Genomic DNA, 13,267 nt, shown 5'->3' with positions numbered 1-13,267 from the left:
TGTGTGTGTGTGTGTGTGTGTGTGTGTGTGTGTGTACTTGTACTTGCTACATAGTAAGGACCAAAAAAAAGTATTTTACTAACAGAGTGAGGACATTTTGGGAAAGTGAGGACATTTTGGCCGGTCCTCACTTTTTGAGACACCTTCAAATCACATGTTGAGGGTTAAGACTTGGTTTCAGAGTTATGGTTAGAATTAGGTTTAGGTTAAGGTTAGGGTCAGGGTCAGGGTTAGGCTCTCAGGTGTGATGGTTAAGGTTAGGGTCAGGGTCAGGGTTAGGCTCTCAGTTGTGATGGTTAAGGAAGAACAAGGGGCTAGGGAATGCATTATGTCAATGAGTGTCCTCACAAAGATAGAAGTGTGTGTGTGTGTGTGTGTGTGTGTGTGTGTGTTATCAGAGCTGTCAGTCAAACGTAAACAGAGGAGAAATGGCTGCCAGGATGAGAGTGAAGTTTCCATCCAGCTCAGTGTGAGAGGAGCTGCTGAAGCTCTATGAGAGAATCAGTGAGAAGACAGACGGAAACAGATCAATACCTCTATCTGCCTGCATCACACACACACACACACACACACACACACACACACACTGCTAATCTCTACACTCACTGCTGTAACAGGAGCCGTGTGTTTGTGTGTGTGTGTGTGTGTGTGTGTGTGTGTGTGTGTGTGAGCTTCTTGTAAATAACACTGTCTGCAGGTTTAAAGCTCCTCCTCAGTCTGCAGGTGAAGGAACTGACTCATGAATCCACAGACAGAATCTTCTAGAACAGAAACCGTGTTTGTGTTAAACTCGTTTCCCTGACGCCTGATTCACAGCTGCAGACGGAGACTCAGAGATTTCACCTGCAGCTCCTGCAGAGACAAACACAGGAGCACAGTTCAGCCCAGAGCACACTGTACATACAGATGGGCGGAGCCTCTGTGATGTCACCCACAGGTTTCTGAAGCTCAGAGTGAGCTGCTCCTCTGTGGCCATCTTGGCAGAGCCTGACTCCGCCTCCTATCTCCGAGCTAATCCAAATACAGTCAAAGAGGTGGGGCGTGGGTGGAGCTGAGACTTTGTATGTTGGTTTAATACGCTCTTGTTAGCATCGTTAGCACAGCTGGGCATCTTGCTAGGAGGCTAACCGGATTTCTAGCTAGTTAAGGAGCTAAGCAAACAAGGCAGGTTTGGTTTTCTACAGATCATCATGTTCGGTCTCTTCTCTCCACAGCCATGATCCACTGAGGACCACTCTTCATCAGACCTGCAGCCAGCTCTACTCTCCTCCTCCTCCTCCCCTCCTCTCCTCCTCTATCCCTCCATCCTCTCCTCCTCCTCTTCCTCTTCCTATATCTGTCCACCATGATCTCCTCCTCCTCTTCCCCTCTCCTCCTCTTCCTCCTCCTCAGCCTTCTCCTCCTCCTCTCCTCCCCCCTCCTCTCTGCCCCAGCTGTTCCGCCCCCTCCCTCTGCGGCATCGGGCAGGGCGGTGTACCGAGCGTTCGACACCTCCCTCACCCACCTGACCGTTCACCGGAGGACAGGTGAGGTGTTCGTCGGCGCCGTCAACCGAGTGCTGAAGCTGTCAGCCAACCTGACGGAGCTGAGGAGTCACATGACCGGACCTGTGGAGGACAACGCCAAGTGTTACCCCCCACCCAGCGTCAGGGCCTGCGCTCACCGGTCTGTCCTCACCTGTCTGACTGTATATACCAGTCTGTCTCCACCTGTCAATCTACACCTGTCTCACTAGTTTTTCTGCATCTCTCCATCTACACCTGTCTCACCTGTCTCACCTGTCTGTGCAGTTGTGCCCCTGTTACTGTCTGACTCTCAGAGAACCTGTCTGCTTGCTGTGGTCAGCGGTCTGTTCACCTGTCTAACCCCTCACCTGTCTGTGTCCTCAGACTGGAGTCGTTAGACAACGTGAATAAGCTCTTACTGGTGGATTATACTGGGAACAGACTGGTGGCCTGTGGCTCCATCTGGCAGGGCGTCTGTCAGTTCCTCAGGCTGGAGGACCTCTTCAAACTGGGAGAGCCGCATCACCGCAAGGAGCACTACCTGTCCGGAGCCAGAGAGGCTGATGGGATGGCAGGTGAGCTGGGCTGGAGGGGGCGGGGTCAGATGACGACACATCTGGATTATTTCTCTGCAGAAAGTTTCGAGTTCCTGAAACTAAATGTTTTAGAGACGTTAAGTGAAACCAGAGGCAGGAATCGATCTGGAACCTAAATGTTTCAGAAAATCTGGATTTTCTCAAGGAAAGTGTTGAGCAGAGGCGGAGAGTCTGCAGATCAATACAGTTAATAGATAATAACAACTTTGGAGGTTGTGGGAAATGGTGCATCTACGAAAGAGGATGTGGCTGTTTAATGAGAAATGTAATAATGTAAAGAGTCTGAAAGAATAAGTGTTTTCTCTTGATGCTGTCCGGGTTAATGCCGGTTGTCCACACTCAGAGCCTCCTGCTGTGTTTCCTGCTGCAGGTTCAGATCCACCGTCTTTGTTCAGCTGATTTTTCTGCTGATATCACGTCAAAGTTTTGTTAATTTTCCTGCTTAAAAAGAAAAACATTTTGTTCTCGACATGCTGGCAAAGCATTTCCACCTTCAGGTGTCAATCACGTGTCAAAATATTTTACAGGTTTTATTCCAAATCAGCTGTCGTAGTTTTTAGTTTGAACAAAAACCTGAATGACGGCTGTCAGGACGGAGCGGCGCGTGATTGACAGCCAGACTCAGTCCTCACATCTCAGCACAGATCTCTCTTTTCAAACAGTCTTTTCATTACAAGCTTCACCACAGCGCCATTTAAATATTAGGTCCCATTATATATATTATTATATTTAACTCTTCTTCTGTGTTTTATCTGAAGTGTTGATATCCATCAAAAGATATATTTGTGGTTTTAAGCCTCTCTTCTGATTGGCCGACTGTTTTCTGAGTGATCCATTAAAAATATAGCAGATTTGAGGTAAACACTCAGAGAAACCAAATCCTGCAAGGTTGGATGGTGGGTCCAGGTGGGCGGGGCTTGGGGCAGGGCTGAGAGTGGTGACTGCTTTGTTCTGACATCACAAAGTTCCAGAAGTCCTGACAGCTGGTTTTAAGGCTCAGTTTCTGAATACAGGCTGTGTGCATTTCTCTGTGGACTGAGGCTTTGATACTTTCACATTATTAATATAGAACCTAGACCTACTTTATAATCACAAACACATGGACATCTACCTTTAGACTGGATGGAGCTTTAAATTTAGTGAAATCATGAGAACTAGACACTGAAGCAGCCTCTGTAGGACAACACACCATCAACCTGTAACCTGGAGCTTCTGAACCCTTAAGTCTTTGTTCCTCTTGTGTTTTACAACCTGGGATGTTTCAATTACACGTCACTGAAACAACAGCAGCAACTGGACCAACCTCATAATTTTTATTCACCTTTTGGGGACTGAGTGAAGTAAGTGTCAGTGATACTGTCAGAGACGTCCCAGGTCGACGCTAAAGACCAACGTCAGGACTGATCCACGCTTCGTTTCTTCACTGAGCTTCACTGCGTTTCGTCCACTTCAGCCTTCATTACTCATTAACGGCAGCCCGGCTCCACGGTCCAGCATTTCACTGCACATGAGGGTGTAAATTAAAGTGTGATAATGTGAAGAAATATTTGGCACGCAGAAATGCTCCTGAGTTCAGACACTGAGGCTGGCAGCACGCTCAGATCCTCCAAACTCTGCTGCTTATCAGAAGAGCTCCGTGTAGAAACCCAGCAGGCAGCAGCTTCTCACATTTATGTGGTGCTGACCGTCACAGGTCACGTCAGCTGTCACTAGTTAATGTCAGTTCTGTCAGTAACTGGATGTCAGAAGTAAAACTTGGCTGCTGCGGGTTTGTGTGTCTGTACTCAGCCAAATATCTTTTCAGAGGGAAGAAGCTTGTTTTGGGCCCAGATCCCATCAGAGTCCTGCAGCCCTGGTTCTCTGCACAAACACAGTCCAGCACGATACTGTTGTTTAACGGTGATTAAACATGTGAAAATAAGAGCTGTAGATGTTGTCTGCGTGCAGCCCATAAACCATGACACCAACAAACATGTGTCAACACACAATTCAAACAGAACCACATGCAAGACCTGTATCTGGTCCTGAAGCAGGAAAAGACCGTCCAGCATCAGGCCGCTCTGTAAACCTTCTCTATAATCCTGCTTAGTTGCAGTGAATGGTTAGCATCACCTCCTGAACAGGAACTGGTGGTGGTGACGGTGAAGTCATGTGACCGTGGGGTCGTTGGTTTAGAGCCTAACATGAGCTTTTTACTGCTGCTGGTTGTGTTTAGGCTCCAAACATCATAAAGTGGAGTCATTAGTGAAGATGATCCTGCTGAACCAAACCTGTCAGGGTCAGAAACTGTTGATGATTTTCTCTGATCATCCAAAACACAGAGGAGAAATCCTATTGGCTGTTAGTGGAGGGAAGCAGGTGATGATGACGTCCTCTCTGTATGATCCATGTTATGTGTCACTGTGACACTTCCTGCTGTAGAGGAGGCTGTGAGTGAGCGATGGGTCCATGTTTCTTCAGGTCAAACATTTTCTGGTTCCAGCTTCTTCTGTTTTCATTCAACACAGTGAACAGAATAAAATCTGCATCACTCGTCACATCTGAACCATTCAGTGACAAAACAAAGCGATTAATCAAGAAAATAATCAGCTGATTCATCGATAATGAAAGTAACGTTTCTGCAGCTCTGGTTCATTCAGATGGAGGACGCCTTCTCATGATGACACCTGTTCATCCTCTCACCTGTGAACACCTGTCCTGCCTCTGTCCTCCTCCTCCGCAGGTGTGGTTGTCGGTGAGGACGACTGGACGGCCGACCCCAAGAGGAAGAAGCCGGTGAAGGGCGGCAGCCGCCTGTTCATCGGCGCTGCCATCGATGGGAAGTCGGAGTATTTCCCCACGCTGTCCAGCAGGAAGCTGGTGGCGGACGAGGAGAGTGTCAACATGTTCTCGCTGGTCTACCAGGACGAGTTCGTGTCCTCGCAGATCAAGATCCCATCAGACACGCTGTCCCTCTACCCGGCCTTCGACATCTACTACGTCTACGGCTTCTCCAGCCGCACCTACGTCTACTTCCTGACGCTGCAGCTGGACACGCAGCTGACGCAGATGGACGCCGGCGGAGAGAAGTTCTTCACCTCCAAAATTGTCAGGATGTGCTCCAACGACACCGAGTTCTACTCCTACGTGGAGTTTCCTCTGGGCTGCACCAAGGACGGGGTCGAGTACCGACTCGTCCAGGCCGCCTACAAGCAGAAACCAGGGCGGCGTCTGGCCCAGGCGCTCGGCCTGTCTGAGGACGATGACGTCCTGTTTGTCGTCTTCTCACAGGTGATTTAACTTCAGCGGTTTGTGTGGATTTCTCTCTGCTGTGGGATTTGAACCAGCAACTCTCAGACTCTGGTTCTTGTGTTTTTGTGTTTCAGGGTCAGAAGAATCGCTCCAACCCTCCCAGAGAGACCGTCCTCTGTCTGTTCACCCTCCACGACATCAACCTGGCCATGAGGGAGAGGATCCGCTCCTGTTACCGTGGGGAGGGACGCCTCTCGTTACCATGGTTACTCAACAAGGAGCTGCCCTGCATCCACACTGTGAGTTAGACCACAGGCATCACTCAGAACCGGAAAACAGGGATGGGGAAATAATGAACCAACACACTGATCAAACCTCAGTGAAGGTTTTTGGCGCAGCATCAGCAAAGTGATAAAATCCATCCCATCATATGTTTTAACAGTTTCTAAAAACCTGAATGTGGTGAAAGAAAAGGAAACAAAAACCTTTCCTTGACTTTTGTTCCTGTCTCTGTTTCACATCCACCTGACGAATGTGTTTTTAAAAAGAACTGGATCATCAACAGCACTGACGAAAAGAATTCAAGTGTGAACTACTAGCCGACAACCGGCTGCTGCAGGACAGGGATGCTGTAACGAAGAGTGATGGAGTGAAACCTCTCTGTCTCAGATCTTTGTTTCTGTCCCTCTGTGGATACGGTACATCATACGGCCAGAGGCTGCCTGCAGGCTGCCACACACACACACACACACACACACTCTGCCTCTGCAAAGAACACCAGTTTGTTTCTCGGACAGAAAAGAGAAAAATATTTGACAACATGTGAGAGAGAGAGAGAGAGAGAGAGAGAGAGAGAGAGCTCCCTGCTACCCCCATCCCCTCCCCCCTCCTTCTCTCTGCCCGCAGTGGGGTTATTTCAGGTCGGGGGTAGATGATGTTCTTATTCATGGCGATAATGGCCTGCAGTGGTAACCATGGTAACCAAGCAGGGAAACCCGCCAGGAGAGGAGTTCAGGGGCCGGGCTTGGACTGGGGAGGGGATTGTAGGTGGAGGGGAGCAGGGGGGTGTAGAGGTGGGGGGGTGAGGGGGCTCCCAGCAACCAACTAACTAATCAACTAATCAATCAACCAGTAAACCACACACTGATGAAAGTGATGGAATAGAAGATAATGACCTGTGGGGGGGGGGGGGGGGGGGGGGGGGGGGGGGGGGGGTGTTGTACCTTCAGGACCTCTCTTCACAGTTAATGATGATCTCTCTGCTGCACACACACACTATCTGTGATATCTGTGAGGACCCTCGCTGACACAGTACATTCCTTCATAAAGGTCTCTTCATGGTTCCTCCATGTTCCTCGTGATGTAGACTTCATGAGACCCACAGGGTCTGAGGTCTGAGCAGACCCTGTGTGGACTGAGACCACGTGTGAGGTCACCATCTCCTGGTGTGTGAACCTCAGACTATGATCTGCACAGAAGCATGTAGACGCTCAGAGTCCACGTGCAGGTCTGTTGATAGAAACCTGGTGTTGGTTTGTGAGTCTGTGGTGTGAATCCAGCAGGAAACTGATCCAGGACTCGATGAGTCTTCTCTACATGTGAAGCTGCTCCATGAAGGTCAGACCCAGGGAACACTCAGAGAACATTCAGGGAACATTCAGAGAACACTCAAGGAACACTCAGGGAGAACTCAGAGAACGTTAGAGGCTCGTTTGAGGAGAGACAGAGGGAAACTGTGTCACTGTATTTAGGGACTGTGAGAACTGAACTGATCAGTTGAACTCAGATCTGATCTGAGACCTGTTAAACAGTAAAACAAACATTTCTGTGATTCTCAGAGTTTCCACCCTGTTCTGCTGCTGCGATGCATCAAGGCCTGAACCCGCTAATGACAGGGTGTTAGCTAACCTCTGTGTGTGTGTGTGTGTGTGTGTGTGGACCCTGTAATAAGCCTGCTCCTCCCTGTTCTATACTCTGTCCACATACAGAAACCTGAAACACTCAGTGTCTTTGAGGAAGATGCACAACTCTGTGAAACTTTGATGCTCCTTCTTTCTGCTGCTGAGAAACGACATCAGAGTGACGGGTTGTCCTCATCATAAACTCTCTGATCACCTCACCTCAGTTTCACAGCAGCAGCTCGTCATTAGTTCATTCACTGATCAGCTGACCAGCACAAAACTAATCAGCAATGATTTCTGATCTACAGCTGGAGACGAGTGTGAACCAGGCCTGTGTCGTCACAACTGAAGTCACAGTTCATACGTCATAGATTTGTTTGAGCTTGTTGTGTGGTTCTTCCTGTTATTTCACAGTTAGAGACATGAAACCTGAGGCTCAGTCCTGACCCGCGTTTGAGTTCAACCTGTGGCCCTTTGCTGCAGGTCATCCTCTCTCTCTCTCTCTCTCTCTCTCTCTCTTTCTCTCTCTCTCTCTCCCTGCAGCCATCAGAGTAAAAAAAAAAGCCTCAAACAATACATTTAAAACAAACAGATGGAGAGAGAGAGCGAGAGAGAGACCTGCTGGAAGAAGACGAAGCAAACATCACAGATTGAACTGAAACTTCCTTCTTTCCCACAGCCGAAGCAGATCGGAGATGATTTCTGTGGCCTGGTGCTGAACCAGCCGCTCGGGGGCCTGAGGGTCATCGAGGGGTACCCGCTGTATGAGGACCGGACCGAGGGCATGGGCGCTGTGGCGGCCTACACCTACGGAGAACACACGGTGGTGTTTGTGGGGACCCGGAGTGGACAGCTGAAGAAGGTAGGATGAGAGGGAGGAGGGAGGAGGGAGGAGAGGGGGAGGGCTGGTTGATTTGTTGATGCTGCAGTGTGAGGTGATGGTGAGGAGGGAGGAAGGATGAAGGGAGGGAAGGCGGGACAGAAATAAGTGCAGAGTGTGTGAGAGCTGCTGTTTCCTCTGCTGAGAGAAAATGGCTGCATGAATGTTTTAGACCGGCTGCTGGGTCTCCAACTGCTTTCTGCTGTTTCTATTTAAGGAGAAAGCTGCAGAGAAAATGGCCTTTTTCATGTTTAAAATCACTGGAGTGTCTGTTAGTCCTGTGGTGTGGACGAGAGGCGGAAACAGACTCGGACTCTCCTCTGATCCTCTGGTCCTTCATGTGGTTCCCTCGTCCTGATCTGACACCTGGAAGCTTTCAGCCTGAAGCTGATTAATATGTTGAAATGTTATCGCTGAATGTGGTGAATTAATACACAAATCACCTCTGAGCAGAGCTGCAGGAAGCTTTCAGAAGGGAAAATACTCCAGTACAAGTAAGAGTCCTAAACTTCAAATCCTACTTTAGCACCAGCTCAGAGGTTCTGAAGAATTCATCCTCACATGTTGAAGTGTTGATATCCATCAGAAGATATATTTGTGGTTATAAGAACCAAAAACCATCTCAGTGTAACACTCAGAGAAACCAAATCCTGCAAGTTTGGACGGGGGGTCCAGGTGGGCGGGGCTTGCGGCGTTGCTGAGGGCGGTGACTGCTTTGTTGTGACATCATAAAGTTGCAGAAGTCCTGACGGCTGGTTTTAAGGCTCAGTTTCTGAATACAGGCTGTGTGCATTTCTCTGTGGACTGAGGCTTTGATACTTTCACAGTATTAATATAGAACCTAGACCTGCTTTATAATCACAAACACATGGACATCCACCTTTAGACTGGGTGGAGCTTTAAAGAACTTCAGCCATCGATTAATTGTAGTGATTTCACTGTAAAGAAAGAGTTACTACAGAAAAGTGGTGAAAACTTTGTGAAGGAACCCAAACGTCCTGCACACAGACGATCAGATGATCTCTCAGTATGTTTGTACATGTCAGCTGATAAACGGTGTCTCCTCTACAGTTTGGTCGTCTCCTCACTACTGATCAGGGTTGACCACGTGACTGAATCGTATTTAATGCAGTCTTTACCCTGATATGGAGGCAGACCTGAGGTACCTGGTGAACACAGGGATGTAGCTGCTGCACAGATTTAAATCTCTGGAGGAGGAAGGTTTAGGAATGAGAGGCCTGCTGTGGGATCTGTGCTGACTCCATAATAATAATAGGCATAAGCAGTATAGACATCTGATAAATATTTCATTTCTTTTACATATTTTCTGCTGCCTCTGAACCTGGTCCTCAGTCATTCCTCCATATGTGCTCAGCCTGCTCTCTGCCGCCCGCGGCTCTGTTGTTATTATTGTTATCTGGAGCTGAAAATAAGCTGAACGTTGTTTTGATTTCATAACACGGCAAACACAATCTGTTCATTTCCAGGGTTTGTATTCACAGACAGGACAGATAAACAGCAGAGAGGTGTAGAGACAGGATTAAAGGAGCGTGAGCAGGAACAGACAGAGTCTCGGTGTCTCAGCGGGACAGAGAGACGAGTCTCTGCAGAGACGTTCTGAACCTCGTCCGATGCTGCAGAGTCGTCTCAGCCTCAGAGAACTGCAGAGTTATTCAGCCTGTCAGAAAAATGTCCCACTTAGCAACACAAAATGTCTGTTTTCTGTCTCCTTCAGAGCAGCGCAGGCAGTTAAAGAGTCTCTGGTTCCCTGCAGGACAGACTCCGTCCTCTCTGGAGGATTTAAGACCTGAGTCTGAGCCGAGACACTTTCCCTCCACTGTCTGGATAAAAGCTCAGACTCAAAGCAGATGAAAGGACGGTGATGAGCTGTGAACAGTTTCAGTCTGGACCTTCATGAGTTTTAATCGTCTCTGATATCCAAAAAACCTGCTCACACACTCACAGGTGTGTTTCAGGTAAATTAACCTCTGGATTACTGATCTGTCTGAATCTGATCTTAATTTTACATAAGAAAAATATCATCTGACCATGAAGTGTCCTGATCTCCAGAGGATGAACCCCGGGTTCTCAATCAGGTTTGATCCTCAGCTTCTTCTGTGTACCTGTGTCCTGCAGAACCTCCTAAGGAACCACTGAAATCTTAAAGCTCACTAGAACGTCCTGAGAAACCACTGAAGTCTTCTTACATTCCACTAGAACCTCTTGAAGAACCAGTAAAATCTTCTCAATGCCCCACAGAACCTCAGGAGGAACCCTAATGTTGGTACCAAATTAAAGTTTAATTACATAAATTGAACTGAACAGTTGTGTCCATCAGCAGAACCTTTGCTGTCACACATCACACAGATCCAGTTCTTGAATCACTCAGCATGAATTTTTCAGAACCTTGAATCTAGTTCAGATAGACATGTTTGGTTTCCTGTGAGTGGAACTGTTCTGTTCCATATCGGGCTGCATTAGTAAGTGATGTGTGTTCTTTATATTTACTGTGGGAGCTCTGAACTGAAGGAACGTGAACCTTTTGCTTGAATCGATGCTAAACTTCTGCCTCCACCACCCTCCACACTTGAGACACATTAATCTACATCATCAGCGGTCGTTAAACGAGGAGATGCATTAAAAGCTTCTCTTGCCTCCACGTTTGACCACACAATCGTCTCCATTTTCCAGCCTGTGAACGATGAATTTTAATTGCCTGAAAACTAAAAATGGAGGCAGGGTGATGTGAATGAATCCTCTCTGCGCTCACCCTGCTCACCTCTCCTCCCACACAGCTGCCGCTTTAATATTCATTCACATGGGGAGATATTCCTCTGAAAGCTGACCTCGGAGTTCGGTGGATGGAGGGAAGAACAGAGGGAGAGAGGGAGGACGAGGGAGGAACAGCCGGAGGCGGAGTCTGTGTAGTGAACAGATTGGTGGAAATCGCTGGTTTCGGTTTTAGATGTTGGGCTCTGTGTGACTCGGAGTTGGCGGAGAACACTTTCTATGTTTAGTGAGGCCTCCTCCTCCTCCTTCTCTTCCTCCCCCTCTGCCCCCTGAGCTGCTGCAGTCCAACAAACGCTCTTCACCGCTTCAGCCGCCAACCAGACAATTAGAAATAGGCCAGGAATCCAAACCGCCCGAGGCCCTGCAGAGACCACATCAGTCTGAGCTCCAGTACCAGTCCTGGCTCTTAGAATCTACTCAGTGTTTTTCATCTGGGCTCATTTTCTCCCTGGTTTTCATTATGAATTGACACGGACAGGTCTGATTGGGCTGTTGTGACTCTCTGTGTAAAGAAGGTCATGACATCACTTCCTGCCTAGCTCAATCCAGTCTGCCATTTTCTCAGTCTTTCTGAAAAAAGAAGCGTGGTCCTGGTGGTTTCTCTCAGCTCCTTAAACCTTGTCTTTTTGCGCACAATAAAAAATACAACTTGCATGAAGAAACTACAAATATGGCAGCAAAACTTAACTGGGTTTCATCCTCATCCATGAAACTCACCAACACTTATGCTTCAAATTGGCTCTTCAGTGTCTGGGGCTTCTGGGAAATGGTGTTCATGTTCGATGACATAGTCATAGTCATGGCACCGCCTACTGAAAACAGGAAGTGACCTCGAGTGACAACCATCATTTGATTTACATGAAATTGTCACAGTCATGCATGTTGGCTGCGTCATGTGACCTCCTCCAGCACCCTGATGCGTGTGGTGCTGTGAGGCCCCGCCCAGCACTGTGAAGCCCCGCCCAGTGCTATGAGCCCCCGCCCAATGCTGTGAGGCCCCGCCCAGCGCTGTGAGGCCCCGCCCAGCACTATGAGGCCCCGCCCAGCACTGCTTGCAGCTTTATCTTCTTTCTTTGTAATTTCTTGAGCGCTCAGCATCACTCAGCGTTGTTTTCATTCCTCTGCCTGTTGTGACCGACTGGTTCCGGATCAGTAAGTGTTCAGTTCTTCGTCTCTACAAAACATTCCTGTGCTGCTGCTCCGACTCTTAATGAATTGAATTAAGGAGAAGAGGCTAAATTGGTAATTTGGAGAGAGACTAAAAACAGAGACACTGTGGATCGTCACAGACACAGACACAACACACAGAGGAGGAATCATAAGAAAAAACAAAATAATTGACAGTTTACCTTTCCTCTCAAAGAGCTGTCAGAGTGCCACTGAGCAAGGCGTGGTGCCTTCAGAGCCTCAGTTAAAGCAGAGGAGAGTCAGATTTTACTCCTGTAGATCAGCTGCAGCCTCCAGAAAACTTTATTCATCTTTAACCGTAACTCGACAACTCTACAGATCTGAGCAGCTGATTCTCAGACTGAAACTGATCTGATCAGATACCAGAGACAAACATGACCTTTAACTCATCCTGGTTAACAAACAGACAGACGGGGAAACACAACCTCCAAACTTAATTAAACATAAAATCTTCTCCCAACTGTAAAAAAAGAAAAACAAACCTTCATGTCCTTACGTCTTTGGTCCAGATTCAGTCTTCATGACGTGTCTTTTCTAAAGGCAATAAACTGAAATAATCTCATGTGTTCCTGGTGCAGTTCACAATTACTGCGTCTCAGTGCTGTAGCTGCAGACTGTCGGCGTTCTGCCATAATGTGATTTACTTCAACGTCGTGCAACAAGAAACCAGGTTTCCATGGTTTCCACGGAGGAGATGAGAGAAACCTCATTTCTCCTGGAGAAAGATGAGGATTTCTTGTTTAGCTTCTTACATGTGAGCATGTGCAGAACAAAGAGAAACTAACACTGCTCGGGCAGCAGGAAATAAAATGATCAGTACACACAGAGATGCATCCTCATAGTCATACGAAACCATTTGTTGCCACAGACTCAGTTGGTTAATGAGCTGTGGTTTTTTTTTTCATATTTATGCACATTTAGTCAAACTGTCCCATCAACAGCAGCTGAATCAGCTGTGATCAGCTGCTGTTTGCAGTGTATCATGGTTATACAGGCAATTATCACAGGATCACTGTGATACTGAAGAAAGTTTAAAGCTCCATGTTTTAACTTCTTCTGTGTTTTATCTGAAGTGTTGATCTCCATCAGAAGATATATCTGTGGTTTTAAGAACCAAAAACCATCTCAGTGTATCTCAATAAACCATCTCACCCGTGGCTGAGGGCATTATTAATA

General features: G+C 47.6%; 1 protein-coding gene across 1 annotated transcript in view; it reads left to right on the top strand.

Moving 5' to 3' along the window:
* plxna3 (plexin A3) overlaps window positions 1-13,267 on the top strand; it is a 106,783-nt gene that overhangs the window by 21,290 nt on the left and 72,226 nt on the right. The window contains exons 2-6 of the mRNA XM_071458785.1: window positions 1,215-1,665; window positions 1,890-2,080; window positions 4,824-5,371; window positions 5,467-5,631; window positions 7,913-8,095. Of these exons, the coding sequence (XP_071314886.1) occupies window positions 1,346-1,665; window positions 1,890-2,080; window positions 4,824-5,371; window positions 5,467-5,631; window positions 7,913-8,095 (1,407 nt within the window). The 5' untranslated portion in view covers window positions 1,215-1,345. The remainder of the gene's footprint in view (window positions 1-1,214; window positions 1,666-1,889; window positions 2,081-4,823; window positions 5,372-5,466; window positions 5,632-7,912; window positions 8,096-13,267) is intronic.

The sequence above is a fragment of the Trachinotus anak genome, unplaced genomic scaffold, assembly GCF_046630095.1.
Source record: "Trachinotus anak isolate AG129_WGS33_773 ecotype Australia unplaced genomic scaffold, CSIRO_AGI_Tana_v1 ptg000022l, whole genome shotgun sequence".
NCBI classification, from domain to species: Eukaryota; Metazoa; Chordata; class Actinopteri; order Carangiformes; family Carangidae; genus Trachinotus; species Trachinotus anak.
This window is presented reverse-complemented; position numbering and strand designations above follow the sequence as displayed.